The sequence below is a fragment of the Diadema setosum genome, chromosome 18, assembly GCF_964275005.1.
Source record: "Diadema setosum chromosome 18, eeDiaSeto1, whole genome shotgun sequence".
In the NCBI taxonomy this organism is placed as follows: domain Eukaryota; kingdom Metazoa; phylum Echinodermata; class Echinoidea; order Diadematoida; family Diadematidae; genus Diadema; species Diadema setosum.
The window spans coordinates 16,543,657-16,571,506 of record NC_092702.1 but is presented as its reverse complement, the minus strand read 5'-3'; the positions used below and the strand labels follow the sequence as shown (position 1 = coordinate 16,571,506).

The following is a 27,850-nucleotide window of genomic DNA, read 5'->3' as shown; positions in this document are numbered from 1 at the left end:
TTTTTCACAGCAGCCTACAAACTGCACACTGCAGTTGCGTGCGTTACTACGGATGGAGACAAATGAATAATCTATTATTTTAATATACGATGTTTGACATCCTTATTGCAATCACTTTCTTTAATCGTGAATTTAGAGACATAATGAATTATTATTAAAAGAACTCAAATTTCTGTATTTTGTTGTGAGTTTGCATGGGAACATACACGTATCATAATTTACAATTTTAGTTAGATAAAGAACATCTTATAACAGAACAGTCTAGTGATGGTTGAATAATTATGTCAATTTGTGAAAAGTCCTATCATTTACATGGAGTGCATGTTCCCATGTTTATAAGAATCATACGTGACACATTCAAAGTGGGTTGAAGACAACAAAATAATAAATAAAAAAATAAAGGAGAATAGAACTTAATCTGATTACAGCATCATCTAAATGTTGCCAATGTGCACTTAGAAATCTATCAAGATTTATCACAAGGTTATGATTACCACACAAAACCTTCAAGATTTATTATCATGAAATACATACCAATGAACACTTAAAAAAATCTAACGTTCCACATCCACATGAAGCTTTCCTTGATATAAATGTCTCTCTGTAGTGTTATTAAAGTGTAGCAAAATTGTAATTATGACATCACAGAATGGAATGCATTGTTTTCACCTTCAATCTTAGGATCTCCTTTCATGTTTCCACTTTACAATCACATTTCACTGTAGATATACCGTCCTTATGTTGTCGCCCTTCATCCCAATTTCTCCCTTCTATCCTATCTGTAGATTGTCTTCTTTCCTAAGCCATTGTATTCACATTCCTTGATGATCAGCACGATGCTGTACTTTTTTCTTCTTCTCTGAAACAGTCCAGCTCTTCGCTACTGCATGGCATCAGTCATCTGAAAGAAAAGACAGAAATTAAGAACTTTCGATTAAAATCAAACATCATGATACAAGATACAACTTTCATTTTGAGAAAAAGAAATCAGCCAACTAAACTGTAGTTGAAATTATTTTGCTCTATTTATTTAAACATAAAACAAAACGGTATACAGGATCAAAGAATGTCAAAAAAATACTGCTGTTTTTGATGCATATTCAAATTGTCTCGCCTTTTACATATTTTAATGATGCAAGATCTTATGTCTAGCACTTAGTAAGTCTCATGTAGAATTTAAATTATTATTCACATGAATAAATCTGCATGTCCTTGTAAACAAGGCATTGCTTTGAAAAAGCTGAATATTACTAATTGCATCTGGGAAAGAGTCTACGACAATCAAACTTGTTTATTATCAGAGACTTTAACATCTTAATAAGACCTAGACTCTACATTACCATTGTATTCACATCCGTTGGTGATATACACGACCCTGTACTTTTCCTTTTCTTTTCTGAGACAGTCCAGTTCTTCGCTACTACATGGCACCAGTCATCTGAAAGAAAAGAAAGAAATTAAGAACTTTTGATTAAAATCAAACATCATGGCACAAGATACAACTTTAATTTTGAGAAGAAAAAAAAATCAGCCAACAAAACTGAAGTTGAAATTATTTTGCTCTATTTATATTAAACATAAAACAAAATGGTAGGCCTATGCAGGATCAAAGAATGTCAAAAAATGCTGCTGTTCGTATTTGATGCATATTCAAATTGTCTCTTCATTTACACATTTTACTGATGCAAGATATTATGTTTAGCACTTGGTATGTCTCATGTAGAAATTGAATCATCATTCACATAAATATAAATCTACATGTATTTGTAAACAAGGCATTGCATTGAAATAGCTGAATATTACTACATGTACCTGCATTTGGGAAACAGTCTATGACAATCAAACCTGTTTCTTATCAGAGACTGTAACATCTTAATTAGACCTAGACTCTACATTATCATTCAGCTTTTAAAGGTATTAACCATTCACCTATAAAACACTGGCATTGTCATGTGCATCATATTTCTTTGATACTGCACATATTTTCATGAAGTCTGCACAAGAATGCAAATGAAACACGTCTGCTGTTTGGTATTTATGAAAAAAAAAATCACTAACCTGGAAGTCCTTGGCCTTAGAAATAACACGTGGCGAGTTAGTAGGAATTGACGTTAAAATAGAATAAGAATAGATCTACTAAATAGGCCTTTGCCTCATGAATGTCTCGTCTAATTATAGACTAAGTGAAGTCTAGACCTTTCACTTTTAAGTTACCAGTGGTTCACAAAATTTATATTATAGATCTAGACTACATCTAGATCTAGACATCTAATACTATTAGATCTTGGCAACTTTTGTCTTTGTGACACGAAATTAACACGTCACGGATGATATTGCGGCGATATCCAACAGGATGACAGTACCACTATTACTGACTCAGTAAGTTGACATAGATAACTAACATCAACTTGTTAACGTACGTTAGAGATGGCACCATATACAAAAGCCGGTGACACTGACACTGACAGATCGAACGACTACGTTTAGACTAACGTTAAAGAGTTAGACTCGCCATCTCAGTAAGTCGGCCAAAGACAAAGTCAATACAGGGCTAAGTCAGTGTTACTGTTATGTTAGGCCTAACAAATGTTAACGGTTACTCGGTTAGGTTAGGTTTACCAGAACTCAAGAGTCCTGGTTAAATCAGTCGAGGGACATTTCTTAGAAGTCCTTCGATTCCAAGAATAAAAAGTGTGAAAGAACAAAGGGAAATAAGGAAAGAAGAAAGGACAAAAGATTATGTATGGCTGCTGTGGAAATCGACAGCGCCACTGTATCACTATCAATCAAGCGTAAATATATAAACGCCATTTGGTTGGGCCACATTCACAAGTTTTAGGGGAAAAAAGCCCCACCGCTGTGCTTAGGTACTCCACTCGAACTAACGTTAGACATACACTACACACAGTACGGTACTAGGGCTGAATTCACAAGTATACTTTAACACTGCACTGTACAGGAAAGCCACCTAACCTGTAGAGTACTCGTAGTGTTTAGGTAGTATCACTAGACCACATACTGTCATAGATGACATCTACACCAACGCTGCACACTGGCACTGGTCCGACGGTCCCTGACCAGGAAAAATCACTGTTGGACACTGACCAGTAACTTTTTCAGGAATGGACCAGTAAAGATTGGGGGAAAAAATGGGTGGACTCTACCTACTATTACCACTAGTCTAGATGTAGATCTAGAGCTAGACTACCGTGTACCGGTATGGCTCTGAACTGTGTTAATTTGACTTGGTCTTAGACTTCAGCTGATCTTAGTTTTAGTAACTGGTACCGGTATTACAAGTAAAGTCTTAACTTAGACTTAATAGTTAGACTTGAAAGTAAAAGTCTAACATGTCTAACTTTATTCTTTACTCTTCCTTTGAGTTTTACTGTTAGACTTTTTTTTTTTTTGTTTAGTACGCCTACTTTGTCAATCTCATGATTTCATTTTCAACTCAAAAGTCAAGGCTTTAAATAGTGTCTTCGAGACTTTGAAATCTTGCAATCTGCATGTCTTGCACACAGACGTTACGACTACAGTACTCAGTAGTCTCAGAAGTAACGACATAAGTTGAAAAGAAACAATAAATAATATGATTTGGGATCTAATTTGAAATTGTATGGCGTTTACAGACTAGGCTTCATAAGCATCACGCGATTGAATACATGGGACTACACACTACCGCAATTAATGGTTATGGTAGTCCAACTGAAACTGTTATTTTGAGCATGATTTTAATAGGATTATAGCTTACCATTCACTTCACTCGTGGACAGTGGGCTGGCTTAGGCCGTCATTCATCTTTCAGAAGGTTTGGTTCTCACTCTGAGATCTGGATTAGGGCCAAAACCTAATTCTAGGCCAGTAAGTTGAACAAAGCTCAAAGTAACGCAACTGCGACAGTTCGTGAAACCCGCATTGCTCTTCACCGTAGCAATTCGGGTTTTACGAACCGGCGTATCTTTCGTGCGTCGGTTCGTGAAACTCCTTTTTCTCAATTTCTCGATATTTCGAGTACCGTCGTTTTTTTCTTTCTTTGATAAAATTAAGAATAATTAATTTTGTGATCTAAAATTTTGGGATCCGGTAGAGTTTTGAAAGCACTTTCATTTGGTACCAATATCTCGATTTTGAAAATTTTGACCAAAATCGAAATAGCGTCAGTTCGTGAAAACGCCGACGAATTGTGTGTCCCACCAATTACAATATACATTAAAAAGATTAAACCTTTGGTCACCAAATGTTTATAGTAAGTATTATTTAACCATTTTATCAAGTGAATCATGTATTATTCACAAGTTGAACTTTCATAAGTATAATAATAAAAAAAAAATACATCGCTTATTGTCCATGGGATTGATGGAGTTGGCATGTGCTATATAGCACTTGATATAGGAAGAATCATTGTACATATCTTACATAAGTATTCAAAGTACGCTGATGTCGCGACAGTGTTTCCTTCTTTCCTTCATGGGACACAGCGGACCTTGGTGCAGTGTACTCGATCAGTGGGGTCATAACACAGGGCCAGTCGAATTTGGACCAATGGGTGACGAGCTTCACATTGTCGCACAGTGTAAGCAACAACCAATGGGACAGCGTCTTGGATTCCTGCACAGGTGAGCCCAAGGTGAGATGGACGTAACTTCCTCTGCAGTTAATCTGCAATGTTTATGTGTTAGAAAACAAGTCTATCCGCCTACTTTAATTGAGCGACGTCAAAATATAATTAGGCCTACATGTACCGTGCCAATACGCGCTCATCAGACACTGTCAGAAGAAAATGGATTTTCCCCCAATAATATAGAAGTTCCAAGGGCAAAGCGTCGAAAGACCGCCTTCCGTTTGGAAAGCTTATTGCTTATCTAACATGTCTAATGAGAATCTCGGAACTTCTTCCCCATGTTAGAAAACAAGTCTATCCGCCTACTTTAATTGAGCGACGTCAAAATATAATTAGGCCTACATGTACCGTGCCAATGCGCGCTCATCAGACACTGTCAGAAGAAAAGGGATTTTCCCCCAATAATATAGAAGTTCCAAGAGCAAAGCGTCGAAAGTCCGCCTTCCGTTTGGAAAGCTTGTTGCTTATCTAACATGTCTAATGAAAATCTCAGAACTTCTTCCCCATTCGGACGGGGCATCCAATTCAGATGCCATTTCACCCTTTTAGTCAGTTGCCTGAACCCAAGGGTGGCGCCGTCATCTGTAGTAACAGCCGTGTTCTTCCAAAGGACAATGACACGCTAAGACTATACCATCCAATACAAACCAAGATAACAATCCCTAACCCTGATTCCACGAGCATCATGTTGGCCCCCTTATTTTTCTTCATCGTAATGTTATTCATTATCGGTTGCCAAACAGTCAAGCTTTAAGCTTATTCTTGGCAATCGTTCTATGTATATGCAAATTAAGATGTAACTCATGTAATCATAAATTGTAACCAATGTATTGCATAATTGATGCAAATGATGATAATTGTTGAAAATATTCATATTACTGTTATTTTGTACAATGTTAATGAAACTGCAGCAAATTGATGTATTTGAAAAAAAAATGGCATAAAGAGAATAAATCAAATCAAATCAAATCAAATCAAATCAAACAAGGGTCACACATGTGAGGTGCTTAATGACATATAAACCGCTCGATGAATTATTGATATACAGTCAACCTCCCGTGAGTCGACCCTCATGCAACTAAGTCATTGGTTTAGTCGAAGAAAAAATCTACCTACTCTAGACTCTATACGGATAGATATAATTATGTGCGAAGTCATTACATAATTTGTGTAATATCAGCTATTCTGTATTCAGGTGACCGTATATACCATCATCAATGTCAAGTTGGGATATTTGTCGCAGAGTCATTATCTAACAAAGTGTTGAGTGGTTCCACTTGGTTTTTCTCCGTAAGCAATCCATAAAGATTTACGGAGGTTTCACAACAGCACGATTTATACCTCTGCTCTCGATAGGGGGATTGTTGTTGGTATAGGTCCATAGTTAGAGTGTCCTCGTGGTCTTCAACGGCCGACTTACAGCCATCGGTGAACGAAAAGCTCTCGAGCAAAAAGAGCCGTACCGATATTAGAAATATTTTAAACAAAATGTGACCATCGGTTTGATAATCTATCACTTCAATATCGAGAGAAAACGTTTTATGAATTTGAATGATGTCAAAAATTAGTTGAACTGAAAGGACACTGGAAAGGCGTTTAACTTTAATCACGGACTAACGCTTGTGTCATCCCGCACCGCCTGGACGTTGTGAGGAATTTTTTTATGATGATAACTGTTATCGAAAACAAAATCAATTTTATTTTGTCGAGGCTAACTTTCATCGAACGATCGCACAGCTCTGGAGAGATTTTGTCTGCCAATGATTCCCTCTTTAAAAGAAACAATGTGATGAGTATCCCTGTGTAAAAAGGATATCTATTTCTTCATCATAACTCATCAGAGATCTTTGAAATATACACAGGCAAACAAATCACACAAAGTTTCACATCCACACACAATGTCGGGAAAAAAAAAACCGCTCATGGATGCAGAGATTTGCGCTTTCAAGCTGCATTGAGTTGCAGTGATCTGTAATAATGAATGGAATCCACTTATAAACATACTGTTGATATAATGTTTCAAAATTACAAGCATGTAACCTACCCGACAGTTGCGTAATCCAATCTTGTTCTTGAAGAAAAAAGAAATAAAGTTTGAACTACGGGGATGATGCAGATTTGATGAAAGTTCCGATTACGAAGATCTTAGTATATACCTCTTACGCCGTAATGCAGGTCTTTGTCGGTAACAAGGACCGAAACACGCCGATAGTGAATTACCTGGAGCATCCCCCGAAAGCCAGTTCTATTCGGCTGGAACCGAAGAGCTGGCACAGACACATAGCCATGAGATTTGAAGTCCTTGGAACGGGCCCCGTGGCAGGTAAGATCACCAAGAACAACAGCAAACAGCTAGCGATGGGACATAATATTGTGTTATGTTATTCAAATCAGCAAATATTACACATTGTGGTTTCGATGCTGGTGGATTCTTCAGGTGTAAGGAGTTACGAATACCTCAATGGGCCCCTCACTCACCCCACCTCTTTCTGTTTCATGTCCTCCCAACAACATCCTCCCGTGTAGGATCAGTAAGGTAATAATGTGATCAATTGAATTCGAATAATAAATCTGACATTTCGTTATTTCTGCTCCAGGAGGAACAACCCAAAAATGTGATGCTTTTGTCACATAAAAATAGGCTATTACTACTCTTTGGTTAGGTGTACGTTATGTTATCATGTTTTAGTAGCATGCTCAAAAGTGAAAGCGATTTACATGTTGAAGGGTTGTTGACCAAACATTGAATTATTGTGATGTATTTTCAAAGAAATAATTGGTATTCATGTTAACCAGTTCTTCACATACTTTTGTTAAAACGCTAAATTCATGTCTACGATTTTCATGGTATGATTAGATTTTGTAAGGCTGTAATACCTGTATCGAGACAAGGATGGAGACTATTTATTTTGCCCTCATAAAAAAGGGATCAACACTACTTTTCCCACATTTTCATTAACGGAAACGTGATACATGTATTTACTGTCACTATCTCATCACTCGCAAAATTGCAGTCACTTCCAACTATAAATGATAACAATGTTTATTTATAATGATGATGATAATAATAATAATAATAATAATAACAATAATAATAATAATAATAATAATAATAATGAAAATAATAATAATAATATTAATAATAATAATAATAATATTAATAATAATAATAATAATAATGATAATAATAATGTTTTATCAATCCAGAGTATCATCTTCAGTGTTGTCACTGCTGTACCAGAGGGCTCTGCCATTATTTTTATCGTAGCGTTGCCAAGCCAGGTACGCATCTGATGGGTCGAAAGGGACAAGGTGGGTTAAAAAACAAACAAACAAACAAACAAAACTTGTCCAAGGACGTAAGCACCGGGCGGGAATCGAGCTCGGGTCCTCCGATTTAGAGTTGGGAGTCTTATCCACTATGCCACAGCGCCCCCAGATGTTGTGTGATGCAAGTTTCCCTTGCCATGTCCTAACACTGGTAGCATTATAATAATAATAATAATGATAATAATAATAATAATAATAATAATAAAAATAATAATAATAATAATAATAATAATAATAATAATAATGATTATTATTATTATTATTATTATTATTATTATTATTATTATTATTATTATTATTATTATTATTATTATATTTATCATTAATATTACTATTATTATTATTATGACTATTATTATTATTATTATTATTATTATTATTATTATTAATATTGTTATTATTATTATTATTATCATCATCATCATTATTGGCTATTTCTTTTGATTGGTTGTCTCGATTGCGACAGAGTACATGTTTGAATCCATTCAAATGGGAGTCGAGAACCGTCTGGTTGGAGTAGAGAGCTTATCGGCATCGAGTTGCCTTGACAACCGGCACTGCGCAGACAGGGCCAGGCTGAACCAAGTTGCTTGGAATGGCTTGGGAGGGGCTTGGATGCCGGCTGAAGATACCACCAATCAGTGGGTTCAGGTGACTCTCTCGCTCTCATTTATATACAACCTATTCTACTGAAATATCTTGAGGTTTGCTACCGCGTGAGTTCATTGAAGGATTAGATTAGCGAGCGGAAGAGGGAGAAAAAGATACAGATAGATAGATAGATAGATAGATAGATAGATAGATGAGAGGGAAAGAGAAAGGGAAGAAACAAGTTCTGTATTTAGATTTATAATATCTCTAAGGAAAACATAATTTCGCCAGGGGGTGTCAATTTGGTCAGCATTTTTAGTGCCTGTTTCGTTATCACCACTCAGATATGAATATTACAGTTAACATTTGTTTCCAATTGTTTCCGATTTTCGTATGAGTCACAGACTTGTAAGCCACAAGGCTTGAGTCTCATTTTTCTTAAGAGTTGCATGCTCAGATCTGAAGCTTAAAATGCCTCTTCCGTTGTATGTAGGTTAGCCTAGCTCGACCTTCTTTCATCACGGGCGTCGTAACCCAAGGTATGCACGAAGCCGACCACTGGGTGGCGTCCTTCATGGTAGCCCACGGCATCAACGGAGTCGACTTCGAGACCGTGAGAAACCAGTGCTGCAGTGATCCTGAAGTAGGTAGACACACAGGGGTGCAGGTTAAGAGCCCAACACCCATGAATCATATAGCCCATGAGTCATGCAGTCTACGAATCATACAGGCCACGAACTTGCCATCAAGTAACAATAGGCCAAGGGACTGAACGTTCCACTGGCTAGACACTCAGCAAATAAGGCCCATGAGCTCGACACTTGGCAATAAGACCCACATTTCGACATTACATCCAACGACCAAACGCGACATTACATCGTTGGCTTACGTAGTGTGGAGCTCGTGAACCTTTCTTCTTTTTTTTTTTTTTTTTTTGGGGGGGGGGGGCAGTGTCCAGTTTCTGGGCCTAGGTCGTGGGCCTGTTCTACTCAGTGTCTAGCTCGTGGACCAGTTTTACTTGGTGTCTGGCTCGTCGGCGGTATGATTCGTAGGTGTATCATTCAATAGGCCTTTTTCTTTTTCTTTTTCAATGGCTGCTCGTGGACTGTATGGCTCGTGGGTGTCGAGCTAGTGGGAAGACCCCACACAGGGTGCTTCTGCCATCTTTCGGCCTTTGACTCACATTGAATGGCTGTCATTCATCTATCTATTGATTTATTTATTTTGTGTGTGTATGTGTGTGTGTGTGTAAGTCCGTGACACCGATGCTTTAGTTTATACAATGTAACTGGATTACAATTATGTGGTCGCTAAGAAAACACAATTAAAATTGCATCATGTTTGAGAATCTTGTTCTCTGGTTAAACGTTCGGTGTAGGTCTACTATACACTGAGCCTCAGGCACTATACTTCATCGATTTACTTTTGTAACCCATGCACTTCATATACTCTGTATTACTTACTTTTTAAATTATTTCGTTTCTACCTACAAAGAATGTTCATTCTGCGTACATTATCCTACGTGCTGTGTCGGTCAGGGCAAAGTCTGCATTAATCGTGTAGGTTTGACAATTGAAAAATGATTTGTTCGAGAGGCGATAAATCACCACCATACAGGGTTGCCGTAAATGAGATAATGTTGCAAGGATGACAAAATGTAAAATTCTCATTCAAAGAATTTTAGTTACGATCGCTCGACGACTGAAAGAATGCTCTGTATGGGTAAGCAATGACACTAAGAAATCATTGTGTGCGTTGGAGCAAAGACACTGAAAAATGAGACAACAGACACGGAAAGAAAGAAAACGACATCAGACTGACATAATAGACAGATGGATGGGTAGACAACTATACAGATAGATAGATAGATAGATAGATAGATAGATCGATAGATGGATAGACAGATAGATGGATAGATAGATACAGAAAGATGCAAAGAGAGTGAGAACGAGAGGAGGAGAAGGAGCAGTGGGAGAGAGGGAGAAAAGAAGAGTTGAAAACTGCAAAACAGATTTTGAGTTTCCTTTGTATCCCACGTGACTTTCGCAGGAATTCATTGGAAATGACGACAGGAACACACGTGTGACCAACACATTTCGTCCACCACTCACAGCTCGATATGTCCGTGTCTTACCGAAGTCTTGGGTTGGTCGAATCGCTCTGCGGTTGGAGTTGCTTGGTGTCAGCTTTGGAAACGGTGATTTTGTTTGTGTTTTTTTTTTTATCTTTTTATTCTTCAGTCTGGCTCCCAGTTAACTTATTTGTATTTCGTGGAAAATTATGGACACAGTTTTAAATTTCTGTGTGAAAGCATTCAAACTCGATATGCTACATTTTTTTTTTTTTTTTTTTTTGGTCTCTTATCAAGATGTGTGTTATTCTTGATTTGGTTAGTCTGTTAGTCGAGACACCAAAAATATATTTATACCCATCTACTCTTCATCTTTCAATCAAATAAGGTGACAAAATGTATGAGCTCTATTTTTTGCTCCAATTCATTAAGGATGTTGTCTTTCAACATTGCTGTTAGTCTGTTTTATCTTTACCACACTTAACTGCGATACACTTACCATTTGATTTTGATAATATTACTCTTGTTCCTGCTCTCCCTCCTCCTCGTCTTCTTCTTCATACTACTACTTACGACTTCTGCACCTTTGCTGCTGCTGTTGCTGCTGCTACCCACTACTATGCTGCTACTACTACTACTACTACTACTACTACTACTACTACTACTACTACTACTACTATACTACTACTGCTACCACTATTACTACTATTATACTTACTGTAACTAAATGTACTTCTGCTATTACCTCTGCTGCTGGGTGCTGCTACGACTGCTATTACTGCTTCTACTGCTATACTACTGCTACTAAACTGAAGCCAATTTCGGCCGTAAATTCCGTTTGATTTCATTGCCCCATTTTCAACTTGTCTCCGCTGCAGACGTGCTTTCGACGCGACCTCTGGGGCTGTCCGATCGGAGTGTTGCCGATGCCCAGCTGACTGCCTCGTCGTGCTGGAACACGTTTCAATGTGCGAACGCGGGACGGCTCTTCATGATCAACCACGCATGGTCACCGAGGACCATGGATAACCAGCAGTGGATTCAGGTACTAGTATACAGAGGAGCCATTACCTGCGCGGGAACCAGCAAAGTATCTGGTTTTTCACTCCATGGTTATTTTCATTTGTTTGAGACAACGGATTAAGGTATTGTATACTGGAAAATGTAGGCTAATTCACGGAGAAACTAGCTACAAATTAAATTGTATGAATAAACCATTTTGTCAATATCATGATTTAAGGCAGCAAAGAGAAATCCTTGAGTTTGCTGGAAAAGAAAGTACAAGCTTGTTATCTTTTCTCATCATACTTTTCTTAACTCTTACAACAATTTGAAAGTCTGACCCAGTCTAAACTTTGCCAAGTTTATGGACCAATGCAAAAAGTTTAGATTAATGCTTTTCGATGTAATGACCTCGATATAACCCGCACTTTTCAACGGTTTGTGAAACGACATTCTACTTTGCTGAAAATTGAATTTCCGTGGATATAACCGCATCAATCGATGCCACTGAAAAGAAGATGAAAGTAAACCAAGCGCCCCTGCATCTCTTTGATTTAAACTTGGTGTGATGAAAGTGCAGATGTCTGCTCTGACCGCACCCATGTTATTTCCGCAACATTCTCTCTCTTAAGATCGATCTTCGGCAGTCTTTCCGCCTGGAAGCTATAATGACGCAAGGCAGAGATAGTGCCGAGGGCTGGGTTACGTCATTTTCAATTTCCTACAGCATCGATGGCTACTCGTGGACACTGAATCAAGATGACGACGGTTTAGCACAGGCGAGTGGCCCCCGGAGAGTTGATCTGGCAACAATTTCAACGCTCTCTGAACAGTTGCTGCTATACGATTAGTTGAAGGCACTTTGTGTAACGAGTTTACCAGCAATAATGGCAGAGTAACAATGTAAGCCCGATATCGCCAGCTCTCTGTGGTTCTGCCAAAAAGTTGTCCATGACCTCCTTGATAATGAATACTAGGTGGTGTCGCATTTGTTGAGAGATTATACCCACAAGTAATGCTCCCCAAAACAAAAGCAAACAGACAAATAATGCTCTCCTCATTCTATATCTTAAAAGAGAAGTAAATTCAGTTTTCTGATGAGAACTTTTGCCTGGTGACGGGAGCTAAGAGTGCGTGTCGTGATACATCAAACCATAAGAAGTGCTATCTAAAAACTCTTCATCCATGCGATTTTCATTGCGGTCAACTTTCACTATCCCTGCTGGGAACTCGGGGTTGGGTGTACATGTTTGTGTGCCACAGAAATCAGATAAAAGATGCGATCTTATTAGATAATCCGTGTGACAACGGTCCAAGGATCTAGCAGTGGCTTTTGTTTAGTAACGTTGATGATGGAACATGCCCTTTTTGCTTCCGTATTCCTGCCGATGCATCACTCAGTAAGTCTTGTTCCTATTTCTCTCCCTAATATATTTCATAAGGTGATTGGACAGTTCATTGTAAATTGTACTTCTCATCAACTTTTTATTTTACCATAATCTTCTATGATATTTACGATGATTTTGATGAATCTAATTACAGATGATGACAGTTGGACTCGATTCTTTTGTATATTATACTCGCGTACACAGGTGTATCGCGGTAACGAGGACCGTGAAAGTCTGGCTATCAATCAGTTCCATCCTTCCTTTGTGTCTCGGTTCGTTCGCGTCGAGCCCCTCACGTGGCACAGGCACATTTCGCTTCGATTCGAGCTATTCGGAGCTGGACCGATACCAGGTATAGGTAGGGGGAGGGGAGGGGAGGGGGAGGGGGAAGGGGGGGGGGGGGGGAGAGGAGATGGGGGAGGGATTTTGTCGTACCCTTGTTTTGCCATTTTTTTCGCTTCAAATGTCGAGGCACATAGTTAAGCGTCCTATCCAAGCATTAGCTGTATTTACCATGTTCTTTTAGTGCTAAGGAAAATGCTGGCCTTTCACATACTTTGTGAAGGGAGAAACGATGATGTCGAGTGATCGCGTAAACAGAATTCACCGTCACGATATCGCTACTTTCCATGCCCTTTGCCCTAGCATTCATGAGGTCTCCATGTACGCCTACTAGGGGGACTTATAATGTGGAGTTGCCTGTATCCATTGCTAATGTATGCTGTAATTTTACAACCTTTTATGTATTTTGTGAAAGTTTTCGATGCAATGACGCATTATTCTGTGTTTTTCTGTATTCATTGTTAGTAATACCTAGTGCACTGGGCGTAGAGGATTTTCGCATTCCTGATACCGATTTGCACGCGTCAAGCTGCAGAAGTGAAAGACATTGTGCAGAACGTGCACGACTCAATCTGCGCAGTTCGGAGGCTGCCCAGCAATTTGGGAAATCCCCTGCTAATCCGCAGGAAGGGGAATACCCAGGAGCTTGGCTTCCCGAGTTCAACGACCATAATCAGTGGATCGGCGTTGACCTTCGACACAAACACCGCGTGGCGGGCATCATCACTCAGGGGAGAGAGGACGCTGACCAATGGGTGACTTCCTTCACCGTTTCATACAGAAACAACGACGAGTGGACATTCGTCGGGGACTGCAAAGGCGATGAAAAGGTGAAGAATTAAGAACAATGAAAACAAAGCAAAGCAAGAGCAGGCAAGAACGGAAATTACAACGAACAAAATGAGCCATATTTTTCTCCCTTCTGTGAACTGTCACTGACTGTTGTCCAATAGTTTCGACTTTGTGATTTTGCACAATACTGTCATTTGCTATGGCTGTATAGAGGTCCCTGTTGATAGAACGAGGAAGCTTTACTTTTTATCAATTCTCAATGATGTAGGCAACAATAGGCTGTAAGCTCAAAGTTCAAACTTCGATTTCATTTTTTTTTTATACAGAATAAACAAAGCAATGATTGAAATGGGACATGCCTTTGAATAATACAAATAAAGCAAAAATAACAGTATGTTCGTGTTTATGATCAAACGCTGCTTTTCTCTCTAAAAGGTTACAAACAAACTTGCAAAATAATAGTAAAATCCAACAGAGCTGTATACCCGAATGGCCCTGTATCATGTGGAAGGTGCTATATAAATATCACATTATCATCATATATATTTCCATAACCCCACTTTTACTTCCAGTGAGCGTTGTGCTTGTACTCTTTTCAATATTATATTTTGTTTGCTGCTTTGTTTGTGATAAAACAAAACCAGGTGTCAAAATGAAACGAAATGCAAAGAATCTGAGCTGGATTGCAATGCGCAAGTGAGAATTCAATTCAAATTTATGATTATTATTATTATTTTTTCCTTTTTTTTCTTTTTTTAATTTTCTTTACTGTAGGCAGTTGCGGTTTTATGCAAAATGCAATTTTATTACTAGCATTTTGTTTGTTTTTCATACTCACTTTGCCTTAGATATTCACCGGAAATTATGACCGATCGACTCCCATCGTAAATACGTTCGCTGTCGCTTTAACAGCGAGCTCATTGCGGATACATCCTAAAACTTGGATGAGAAATATCGCGCTAAGATTTGAGCTTCTTGGAAATGGACCAACTGCGGGTAAGCAAGAGTATTAAACAAGTGTATTCCTGTTAAAAGTCTTAAAAAACTGACAAAATTTTCTGACGTTGCTCGCATGCCTCGTCTGCTTAAATCCAACTTTTGTTGTATATACACGTGTCTTACAAGTTCCTTTGAGACACTTTTGCACAATATTGAAATAGCATCAGTGTTAAGTGAAAAAAAAGACAAACAAATGAAAAGAAGGTGAAAAAGTAAAGACAAAATAAATACATGAATGACACACAAAAGAAACTTTTTGATTCTCCTAGCAAATCCATTCAAATGGAGGAGTTTTTTTTTTTTTTTTTGGGTGGGGGCTGATATTTCAAACACATATCTATAAGTTGTAAAATATGTAGCAATCAGTGTTATATACCTCATATATAGATTCCTCTCATCTGATTGGTTAAAAGTGGAGTCATGAAAATAGTTGTGCCCCATTTTGGATCAAAATGACGTCATGATTTACTGTGCCTGGGGTATAGAATCAACTGTGCCCTGTAAATAGGTTTGGAGACAGTCGCAACCCCGTACACATAGATCACTCATATGTACGCACCAATGATACGACCGCCGCGCTGTCGATCAGCGTTGATTACGAGTGCTGTATAAGAGACTAGAATCTATATTTTCGATATCTATATTTTGGAATCTATATTTTCGGTATATAAAACAAATAATGACAGCTTGATATTCGGGGCACAGTTAAAATTATGTAGGCCCTCGGTGATGTGAAAACCATAACTATGCCCTCAGCTTCGCTTCGGGCACAGTTATGTTTTTCACATCACCTTGGGCCCATAATTTTAACTGTGCCCCTCATAGCAGTCATTATTTGGCGCCAATACCGGATTAATGAAATTGTAAGTAGCGACTTGTTGTTTTTCTGTCATTATTTTCTGTAGAAATCGGAATAGACGCCAATAAACTCGGGATGGAAAGTCATCGAATACAAGATGAGTCCATTGCGGCTTCCTCCTGTGCCACTCACGACACCTGTGCGAAGGAAGCGCGGCTAAACCACCCCAACGCGTGGATGCCTCGCATTAGCGACGACGCGCAGTGGATCCAGGTTGATCTAAGCGCGCTTTATCGCGTAACAGGTGTGGTGACGCAAGGGCGCGGTGCATCACGGGATTGGGTGACGGCTTTTGTGGTTCTCTTCAGCGTAGAGGGCGGCGGCAAATGGAGCTCTGTCGCGGAGCCCGTGTGCGGAGACACGACTAAAGTGAGTTTTGTATTGATGGCTTCACCGACCAAGGAAAACCTATAACAGTTCTTGTCGAGAACAGTACTATTGCATAAAACACTTTCAGGGGAAACAATCTCCAAGCTATATTTTCCTCTTTCTCTTTCCCCTCTCTGTAAACATAATTTGTATAAATCGTTCATGTTACATGATATATGTCCTAAAGTGTATTCCTGTGCAAATTTATTTGAGATATTGGTCGGCAACTGATACTCTGGTGAGCTACTTATGCCACGCTCGGTGCTTTTATGGGCTTTTGCAACAAAACTAGATGTGGACTTATCGATTTTTGCCGCAAAACACATGTTTACAATATGATGATAAAACTGAGTAAATTGACGTCCTGTCTACAATAATAATAATAATAATAATAATAATGATAATAATAATAATAATATGTCGCTTTCCTCGAGTGACCGATGCAGGTACGTGAATGGTCCAGTTGACTATTTTTAATGAGAGTGGATTTTTAGGCTACATATTATATGTGTCCTCAGAATAAAGATATTGATCACACTCATGATATCATAATATGCAATATAGATAGACCCTAAATAGCCTACTTCTACTGTTCATATTTTCAGGCGAATTTCAGCAGTTCATTAACATCTTCATCATTGTTATATATCTCATTCATTGACACCAATACCGTCATCAATGTCATCCGCAACGTCATTCCCGCTATGACTCGGTAAGAAAAAAAAAGTTGTATAACCGATTGGTTTCTTTTACTGAATTTCACTGCAGGCGAAAATATTCAGTGGAAATTGGGACGGAGGGTCACCGATGACGAACGCCTTTCCCTCGCCTGTCATGACTCGCTACGTCCTGATCGCCCCGCTCAGGTGGCACAACAACATCGCCATACGCTTCGAGCTACTCGGGGATGGCCCATTCCTACTTCCTGTATGATGGGGCAACTAATCGGTGATATAGCCTCGACTCAAGATGTCTTTGGTCATTCATAAGGAGAAGAAGGAGAGACCAGAGAAGTTGATGAAGCATAAAATAGACACTGATGATGGCAAACACAGTATAATAGTTTAATCGAATGTCTCCCTATAAGCAGAATGAACAGAAAATAACATGAAATCCTAATCTCGCATCATAACATTCTGTAGACCTACTGTAGACAAATCCATTCCAAGACAGTATAAACTTGCAAATCGGATCGCAACAAAAGCTGAGAACTGGACAATCTATCATAGTTTGACTTGAGAAAAAAAAAATCTTTTGTGAATCATATATACGTGCAAATATAATATTATGATTGCATTAAAAACTCGTGATCGCTGACCTCTACATGTACAACTACGTATTTACAAACTTGTAGTCATAATGTAGTTAATCTAACCCGTTCATTTCCATACAAAATCTATAACTACGTTGAAATGTGTTGTAGATTTATCATTAAGAGATGACATAATATATTAGTTTGATTGTCTTTGATATCGAGAGCGAGATAAGAGGGAAAAATTTCCACCATAGCTCTGAATGAAAACCTAAAGGTATTTTTATGCCTCCGCCACGAAGTGGTGCCGGAGGCATTACGGTTTTGGGTTGTCCGTCCTTCCGTCCGTCCTTCCGTCCGTCCGTAATGAATTTTGTGGACAGCGTAACTGAAAAACCTTTTGAGGTATCCTAATGGAACTTGGCATGTATGTGTATTAGGGGGTGAAGTTGTGCCTATCAACTTTTGGGTGCACATGCTCAAGGTCAAAGGTCAAAAGGTCAAGGTCAAATGCTCAAAATTTCACTATTCCTCCCATATCAATGCCATGCCTGAAGATATTTTCTTGAAACTTAGTGTATACATGTATTACCCAATTAAGATTCTCTGGTGAAAGTTGGTCATGAGGTCAAAGGTCAAAGGTCAAAAGTTCAAGTAAAAATGTTAGAATTTCAGCTTTTTCTCCGTATCTTGGAGATGGTTCAAAGTATCTTCATGGAGCAGAGTATAATTATATGCATGTACTGATTGACAGTGATTATCTAGGGAATTTTGGGTTCATGGAGTCAAAGGTCAGGGGTCAAAGGTCAAGGGTAACACTTCAAAATTTTACTATTTCCGTAATATCTATGCAATGCCTGCAGGATTATGTTTGCTTGTTTTTTTTTGTGTGTGTATGCATGTATAACCCAATAGAAATTCTCTGGGAAGTTTTTTTTTTTTTTTTTTTTTTTTTGCCAAAAAGGTCAGAGGTCAAAACGTCAAAGATCAAGTGAAGGTGCTGAACTTTACTTCTTCCTCCATATCTCGGAATGGCTCAAGTTATCTTGAAACTTAGTACATATTTCTGCCTGACAATGATTCTCTTATGAATTTTAGTGTCAAAGGTCAAGGGTCAAAGGCCAGATGAAAATGATAACAATTTACTATTCCATACAGAAATTGCACTTTTCTCCATACCTTGAAAATTACTTAGTGCATAAACTTAAGAAAGGGTCAAAGTCTAGTAAAAGTCCTAATGTCCCCAAATACATGCTCTCCCATTCATAAACCTAGGTCAAGGAAGGTGAACATTCAGCACATTTGTGACAAACAAGTCATTTTAATATTTTGCCAATTTTGTGAAAATGTAATTACACATTGTCCACATGTACTATAGACCTATCAGGAGAATCATGCATTGTGGCGGAGGCATACCAGTCGCCATAGCGACATTTCTAGTTTACGAGTAGTGTACATGTAATACCGTAACTTATTGTTCTACGGAAAGTTTTGGGTCATATGAGGTCAATGGTCAAACGTTAAAGGTCGGATTTAAATGCCATAATTACACTTCTAAGGCTGATATTACACTGGCCATGAGTATATACCCTGGAAATGACTTTATCAATGCATACACTGTCAAAACTTGGTATTACTGTAGGCATTATTTATCGCACAATGATCTGTAAGGAAAGATTTGGGCCAAGTCCCAAAATTTCATCTTAAATTTTGAAATGGCTCAAACTATTGCCATAAAACTTAGTGTAGAACTACATTGTATTAGTAGTGTGCAATTATTTTGCCAAACTTGTGAATCTGTTGTCTCACACAGGCAAGATAAACAGATGTAATAATGCGATATGGCGGTTTGCAACAAGGTCGTCATAGGGACATTTCGTGTGTGTGTGTGTGTGTGTGTGTGTGTGTGTGTGTGTATACACAAAGAGGAAATACGAAGATGTAAATATTCCAAGGCAATTCATTTTTCCTTTAATATCATGTAAACTTGGAGGTGATCCCTTTGGGAGGCGGTACGAAATTGCCCCTGCCGCAATTGCTCCAGTCTTATTTTCTCCAAGGACTTAGGGTTAGGGTTAGGGTTAGGGGTTAGGGTTGTGATAGTTTGATAGTTTGATGTGAGGTATAGGATCAGGCTTCGGGTTATGTTTGTGGGATATCAGCATCAACTAATAGATATTGTGGAAGGTGACAAAAATACACGTACAAAAGGATTGTGTGAATAAAGTGAATAAAAAACAAACAAATACAAACAAACAAAAAACGCCACTTTGCCTTTGTTATACCATATTGATTTCCTGGATCATTAGAAGTACATAATTAAGAGTACATAATATTCCCAACATATTATGTTTGGAATATTGAAAATATTGAATGGTGACTGTATTCAACCATGTTTCCGAATTCGATTATAAGAAAGGAAAATATATTAGTAGACTTCAGAAATATTTCTAAGGATTCATTAATGTGTTCAAAGTGAAAAAAAAAACCAACAACTTTAGATACTGAACAAACATAACAATGGAATTCTTACATTATATCAGCATGATCAGTTTCTCTATCTTACCATGGTCATTGTTAAATGGATATCATAATGATTAACATTATATATTTTCATTTATCACTGTAGCCTCTGTAGGCCCCTATCATCATCTTGTGGTAGACTCACAAAGAACTTGCCAATGGGACATGAGATCAAAACTGGTTCACTACTCTGAAAACTGACAATTCGAACAAAGTGCTCATCTTTTAATGAAGACATTTCTGTTGGGGTAGAATCGATACGATAAACTAGCCCATAAGTAGGCCTATTCTCAAAGCACATTGGCAATGAAAACAAAAGACGATAATTGTAAAGACGGTTCAGTACTGCGACTGGCGAAAAAGGCAGGACATTTCAAAGGGAGACTTGCGATTATACTTTATTTACGTATCTGTCAGGATTGTTTTGAGGAGAGTTGGTGTTATTTTCTCGAACAGGCAATGTTTGCAGCACAATGTACTAGTATTGTGTCCTTATCAGTATATGATGTTAGCAAATTAATCAATTTTGTACCCCGGTGCACGTTTGATCGATGTGCGATGCGCTGAGTGGGAACACGAACTCAAAACAACTCGCGATCAAAACAGAGATCAAATTTGCTTGGCGCGGCGGCCGCCCGGTTGGCTAGGCGTGTGTGTCACGTGTGCGTATCCGGGAACTTACCCCCTGGGCAACTACCCTCCGGATAACTACCACTAGGATAATTACCCCCAGGGCTATTCCCCCCTAGGGCAACTACCACCCGGACAACTACCCTCTTAGGGCAATTACCCTCCAGGGCAATTACCTCCTAGGGCAACTACCCCCGGACAACTACCCTCTTAGGGCAATCACCCCTTAGGGCAATTCCCCCTAGGACAACTACCCACCGGATAACTACCCCCCCCCCGGTTAAATTGACTACCACCCGGATAGCTACCACCCAGATAATTACCCCCCGGAAAATTACCCCCTAGATAACTACCCCCGGATAACTACCACCCAGATAACTACCACTCGGATAACTACCACCAAGATTACTACCACCCGGATAACTACCCCCCGGATAACTACCACAAAGATTACTACCACCCGGATAACTACCCCCCCCCCCCGGATAACTACCCCTGGATAACTACCATCCGAAAAACTACCACCCGGAAAACTACCCCCAGGATAATTACCCCCCCCCCCCCCCCCCGGATAACTACCACCTGGACCGGAAAACTACCACCCGGAAAACTACCCCTGTGTTCACCATGGGGGCAACGCACTTAGCTGCCCAACTGCCCCCAAACGCGGTACCTCTTTCCATAGATTAAGTAGCTTTTGGACGATAATCAAAGAGCAGAGGAGCAGGAGAAATTCCACATGCAGGTAATAGCAAAACCTTTTGACTTTCGTGACTTATCTTTATACTAGATTACAACTTTATTTGACTTGACTCTTTCTATCAAAGTCACTTGCGCATCGCCATGAACTAGTGCTGTACGTATTTCTTTGGATACAATAATGCACATCAACCATTGTAGACAATTATGATGTGTACACAAAAATCTTTTTAGAAAATGTACTGTGTATGAGTATACAAATAGGATAGTCACAGAAAATGTTGAAAATGATAATATGGGTTAAGTAATAAAAAACATGATATAAAAAAAAAAAAATCTACACGATACGATAACACATCAAATCATACTTAACCAGTGAAAGAAAAATACCAATTATATCTCTATTAACTTATTGTCCAAAAGATTCTGCATGAAGAAGAAACTTTCACACACGAAACTAAGGGGATACTTTTGTTTTTGTGTTGGTTTGTACTAAATAGTGATATTGGTCACACCCGCATTTGTAAACTAGCTGAAGTGATGACATCGCTAACGCCAGTACAACTGTTCTCAGAGTTTGTGCAAACATAACATGATAGAAGTTGTTCTTTCGGTCTATAATCTGGAAACTCCAACCATGATCCCACATACAACAACTTATTTTATATAATCCCTCGCTTATTGTGAAACAGAGAAAATTAATCCCATGCAATACAAAGAAAACATTTAAAATGTTAGAATTCCTTGGTTTACCTATATCCTGTTCAGTTGAGGACTCTTCAGTCATTCGATTTGGCTGTTGTTTTTTTATGCAATACTGAAAATAGTAACTACTATACGGAGTCAAATTTAAAAGCAAGCGTAATACAGAGGAAGCACTGTTGGTTTTCTTCTTCACGGCTTGTGTTGCCCTTATTCTTCACTTCCACTCAGATTGAACAAGCGAAGTTCACGAACATATTAGATATCTATAATGTCCAAATTTAGACTGTATGGTGCCTGACTTTGCGACGACCATTTACGCAAACTGTCATGTTTCTCTTTTGCAGCTCTAGGTTGCTTAGGTTGATAGTCGCTTCGGAAATTGCCGTCGAATGTATACGTGTCCGTATTTTGAAGTCAAATTCGGCAAAGGGGGAAACTGAGGATGCTGTATTGATTGACGCTCTCAGAAGAGAGATTATGACGAAGAAATAACTTTCGAATAGAGCCAAACAGAAGGAAGAACTAAAAGACAGATTTCCTGTAAACCTTTTTACCCCGGGCCCCTTCCCTCCTTTTCTCGCTATTTCCTCGGACAACTAACTCGAGTATATAGGAACTGATGGATCTAGGGCAGGGAAAGGTACCTACATGTTGGTCCGAAGTCTCGCATCTCGCCACAGGACCCAATCTCTCTGCATGAGGAAACGTTCTGAAAGAACTGGACAAGTGGGAATGGCCTTTGTCGCGTGAAAACTCGTCCCCCCCCCCCATTCGTTTCCTAATTCTCTTGCCCGATTACTCCCTTATTTTAAAAACTACTTTGATCCATATACCGTCGTTCTTATTATTAGTTTCATTCTAATATTTATTAGTGCTGTGACAGACCAGTCGAGTGCAATATTATTAATTGTATTCATGTGTGTGTGTGTGTGTGTGTGTGTGTGTGTGCCCTAGCTCCAAACATCTTTGTCAAAGACTATGCACTTAAAAGCGGGATTCGGATTCTGATGTACGTCTGAAAACCAAGAGGTTTAATCTCTTTACCACTGTGTCCACACATTCAAGCTTTCTCAAGAATCTCAGCGAGAATACCATAGTGATATCTATTATAGGTGTTTCAGGTGTGATATCCAATGGGCACAAAAGAAGTCAAATCCTCAACTTCTTTGACCGCGGAATGACACAGCAGCGTGAACAACGCGGCTCTCTGTGCCTTGTGCACCCATGCTGCAGAATTCGGGATTCTTCAGTTTTGAACCGGGTCAAAGATCTGAAGCTGTATTACAACAAATAAAGATATTTCATCTAATCGCAAAACAAATCGTATTGACGTTTATGATTTGACCTCGCTGCTAGCGAAGCGATATTTCGTTAATGGTTATGTGGATTATGGCTATATGACTTTTTTCAAGATGCTTTAATATGTGTGCGGAACATATATATTGTAGAACATTACTGACCTTCATTTGGAGCTAGCCTGTCGAGGAATTATCCCTAATCAACCCCAGGAAGCCATGTGGTTTGCCTGTCATTCTTTATTTTTAGTTGGCGGAGGGTTTTTTTATTATCTTTGCTTTTCAATATGCATGTCCTAGAGCTTAGCCCGGTTCAGACATTAGGTAAGGGAAGATTCACTCTTTAAACGCTTCAGTTACTTATAATTCAATATGATACTGTCCTTTGTAATATACTGTAAAATCTCGCCGCCCTATTCCTGTCGGAGCAGGTAGAATCCCACTGCCAAACCTCAAGAAGCACGAGAAAGTAATCTTATATGATTTAAGATGTAAATTCCGTGGAGGTCATGGAAGTCAGGTTTTAAATAAAAATATGGCGACTGGTATACCTCCGCCATAATGCATGGTTCCCCTAGTAGGTCTGTAGTACAATGTCTCGACAATATGTGATGACAGTTTTACATAACTGGCAAAATATTAATATAAAAGGTTTGTCGCAAATAATATGTTGAATGTTCACTTTCCATGTACTAGGTTTAGTGAATGGCTATATTGTCTAAGAGTGGAGAGTAGGTATTTTTAAAGGGATTTGAGAATTTTTACTTGACTTTTGGTCCTTTTGCAAATTTACGCACTGAGTAATTTTCAAGGTATGTAGCAAAAGTGTCATTTCAGTATTAAATAATAAATAGTGAAATTATGAGGAGTTGACCTTGACCTTTGACCCCCTGACCTTAAACCCATGCCCCCCTGCCCCCCCCCCCCCCCAAAAAAAAAATCCTAATCACTGCCAGTCAGTAAATGCATATATGCATGTACGAAATTCCATGAAGAAATCTTGCACCATCAATTGCGAGAAATGGCGAAAAAAGTAAAATGTTCAAATTTTCACTTGACCTTTGGCCTTTGACCTTTGACCTCACGACCTGAAACTCTCTGGAGAATCTTTATTTGGTATAGTAGGGGGCCTACATGTATATACACTAAGTTTCAAGGAAATATCTTCAAGCATTACATATAGATATGGGGATAGTGAAATTTTGAGCATTTGACCTTGACCTTTGACCTTTGACCTTGAGCATGTGCACTCACAAGTTCATAGGCACAACTTTGCCCGCTCATACATACATATGCCATTGATACCTCAATTGTTTTGGGGTTTTTTAAGTTACGCTGTCCACCAAATTGGTTACGGACGGGCGACGGACGGACGAACGGACAGACGGACAATCCGAAAACATAATGCCTCCGGCGGCTTCGTGGCGGAGGCATAATGAGTATGAACTTATGAGGACATTAGGTCAGGAAAGATTCACTCCTTTTTACAGGTGTAATCCCTTAAACGCTTCAGTTACTCAAATTGATAATTCTATCTAATACTGTCCTTTTGTAACATGCTGTAAATCTCGCCGCCCTATTCCTGTCTGAGCGGGTGGAATTCCACTGCCAAACCTCAAGAACCACGAGAAAGAGTCGTTTAATTTAAGATGTAACTTCCGCGGAAGCCAAGTATTAATGAGCAAAAGCTTACTATGAGAGGAACTCTGAACCAGCGACTGTCGATCCAGTGGAAAAAAAAAAGAGGGCACACCAAATGTCGCGGTACACCGCATGCGACACACAGTACTTTAACCTTTCCCATCACCTGCCTACTTTGGCAACTGGCTTTGACTGCATGGGCAGATGGAAATCCCAAATCCTAAGTGGGAGGCGTGAGTGAATCGCAAGGGAGGGGGTGATATTGCATGGAGACAGTAACCTACAGAAAACGTAATTCCATTGTTGGTCAACCTACATTTAACCTGCTTGGAGACATTGGGTTAATCAGGTGATGGAAGAGGCATGGAGAAAACGAGAATGGAGAGAGCTACAATGTACAGGTATATACTGTATATTTAATGTAGGGGGCCTACAGCATCCCCCCTGGGAAGTTATGATAAGTTATAAGAATAATCCGGATTATGTGTAGCTAATTGTTAAAAGAGTTCCAGGAGTCTTTGCAGAAGTTTTGCATCCCTATCACTCTCAACAACACAAACAAACGTTAAACATGCATAGTGTGATAATGAAGACCACGTTGATCTAACTATACGGAAACAGTATGTCTAGGCGTGTCAACGCGCTAGACATGTTATTCCCTATGGTGGTGTCTCTCTAGACGAAGAGGAGTGTTAAGAAGGCGTTCAAGGGGAAATCCACCTAATTGCTCAATTCAATTCATAACATACAAAAAAGATGAACAGAACCGTGGATGCTACATAGCCCGGACGACCAATAAGAAAGTAAAACGAAATTCTAAAAATTCACATAAAAACGGCGATAGCGATCACGTACGTGACTTCGCTGATGTAATGTCATGGGCTGTTCTTCATTTTCTTTTCGACATGAATTCCTGATGACGGAAGGGATTCAAATTGTTCTGCGGTTGAAGCATCCCCCCCCCCCCTTTAGAAAGAGGTATATAGGGTATATAATTGCTGAATTATCGATAGCGGCCTATCGTATACAAAGATTGTTTTGCGACAGAGTGTCAAACATTAAAAGTTCCTGCATGGATCTTGAAAAATACTTTTGGATGATCTTCGTGAAACTTTCCCTGTTCAGTTCGTTCATCGAAGTGAACTCAAACAAGGAGCAGGTTTTAATTTCCATAGTTGTTTTTGCACTCTGCCCGATGGAGCAAAGGATGTGATGAATGGGAAATCTTCAAATGGAACTTAAACACCCCAGGGAAGCTTATCAAGTCAACATCAGAGCAGGGAGGTGAAGTTCACTTGGCCAGCAGCTTAGGAAACGACGGGGTCTCACAGAAAATGTTGCAATGAAGACGAACTAGGTATGTGGCTATTGAAGAAACAATGTGACATCAATCAGTTTCTTTTGCTTTCTTTACAGCGCGGAGACCGTCAATGTTCGACAGAATAATGCTTTAGAAAAGTGAAACATGGCAAAAGTATGCCGTATTAATTTGGTGGTGTGTATGAATAGAAGTTCACCAATTAAGAGGAATCGTGACCCTAAATCTTCTTGTCGCAGTTGGAAATAGACTCATATCGAACAGAATGTATCCCATAGTATATAAATAAAAAAATCAGAAGGCAGTGGATACACACATTTACACGCACACACACACGCGCGCACACGCATACTTCTTTGTTTTTGTCAATCTTTTACTTTTCTTTCTTTTTTTTTCATAAAAACAGTATACAAATTAATTCATGACAAGATAACACAAATTTCATAACAACATAAATTTCACATTGTCAATATTACGAATGAAAAAGAAAGAATTTTGTATGCAAAAAAAAGAAAAGAAAAGAGACAAACACATCAGACAAAATAATGATACAATGTAGTAAAAATGTTAGATAAAAACCAAGTACTACACTCTTACTACATAAGAACTCTTCCCATTTCAATAAATATAGCCTATTTTATCAGTTTTAATTGTTAATTCCTTTTCTTGATCTTTACAATCTATAATCATCATTAAAATTTCGTTCATTTAAAGAAGCATTCCTTTTTATATGGAAAAATATACATTATTCTATAATGGATATACAATGGAATTGCACACTTTGATTCTACAAGAATTTCCTTGGATCCCCACAAAGATCAAATTCCAGTCACTGATGTCTATTTCCCTGAAATCTAATCTATTAATTCTTGCCAAGTTGAACTTGTTCACAAAACAGAAATATATGTGAATACGTCTCCTCCTTTTTACAAAAAGAACATAATTGATCAGAAGCAAATCAAAATTTTTATAGATGTTCTTTCGTATATAAGAGGCACCATGTAGTGACTTCCTTTTCCTTAATTTCTCCCTTACCAAAATTATATTGATTGCATCCATCTCGTATTTGTAAGTTATAATCTTCCTGAAATTGTGTAATAAAATAATCATATATTTTCTTAGAATTCAAATTGGATAATGTGCCTATTTGACCCCCAATTTTCAATCTAATACCAACACTATGAACGTCAACCTGCAAACCTGCATATGGTCTCTCATTTTCCAATCATTTGGATAACTTTAATTATCGATAATCGTTTGCTTTCATTACCTAAATTCCAAAAATAAAAATACGGTTTCATATACATGTATATTTCATCCACTATATCATATATTTGAACAGCCCCCTTCTTTAATAAATCCTCAACTATAATGCTATTCCTTACATAAATATGTTTATTATTATAAAGAATAGGGTTAT

The 27,850-nt window shown here is 38.6% G+C and overlaps 1 protein-coding gene and 1 long non-coding RNA gene across 2 annotated transcripts; one reads left to right on the top strand and one right to left on the bottom strand.

The window, feature by feature from the left end:
* Positions 1 to 374: 374 nt before the first annotated feature.
* On the bottom strand, positions 375 to 3,985 carry LOC140242066 (uncharacterized). Its single transcript, XR_011902118.1, has 3 exons — positions 3,755 to 3,985; positions 1,341 to 1,438; positions 375 to 901 (listed from the first exon to the last, which is right to left on the bottom strand). It is a non-coding gene; the product is annotated as an uncharacterized lncRNA (long non-coding RNA).
* A 2,808-nt stretch (positions 3,986 to 6,793) lies between these two features.
* Positions 6,794 to 17,300, top strand: LOC140241359 (uncharacterized). Its single transcript, XM_072321093.1, has 11 exons — positions 6,794 to 6,947; positions 8,421 to 8,605; positions 9,039 to 9,188; positions 10,595 to 10,742; positions 11,495 to 11,661; positions 12,251 to 12,397; positions 13,211 to 13,358; positions 13,814 to 14,178; positions 14,989 to 15,136; positions 16,045 to 16,367; positions 17,136 to 17,300. Exons 1-11 carry the CDS (start codon positions 6,794 to 6,796, stop codon positions 17,298 to 17,300), a joined length of 2,100 nt encoding a protein of 699 aa, XP_072177194.1.
* Positions 17,301 to 27,850: the final 10,550 nt, after the last annotated feature.

Coding starts and splice junctions, on each gene's coding strand:
- LOC140241359 (XM_072321093.1), top strand. CDS start 6,794: ATGCAGGTCTTTGTCGGTAACAAGGACCGAAACACGCCGATAGTGAAT. Junction 8,606..9,038: donor CCACCAATCAGTGGGTTCAG/GTGACTCTCTCG, acceptor CGTTGTATGTAG/GTTAGCCTAGCTCGACCTTC. Junction 16,368..17,135: donor TGTGCGGAGACACGACTAAA/GTGAGTTTTGTA, acceptor ATTTCACTGCAG/GCGAAAATATTCAGTGGAAA.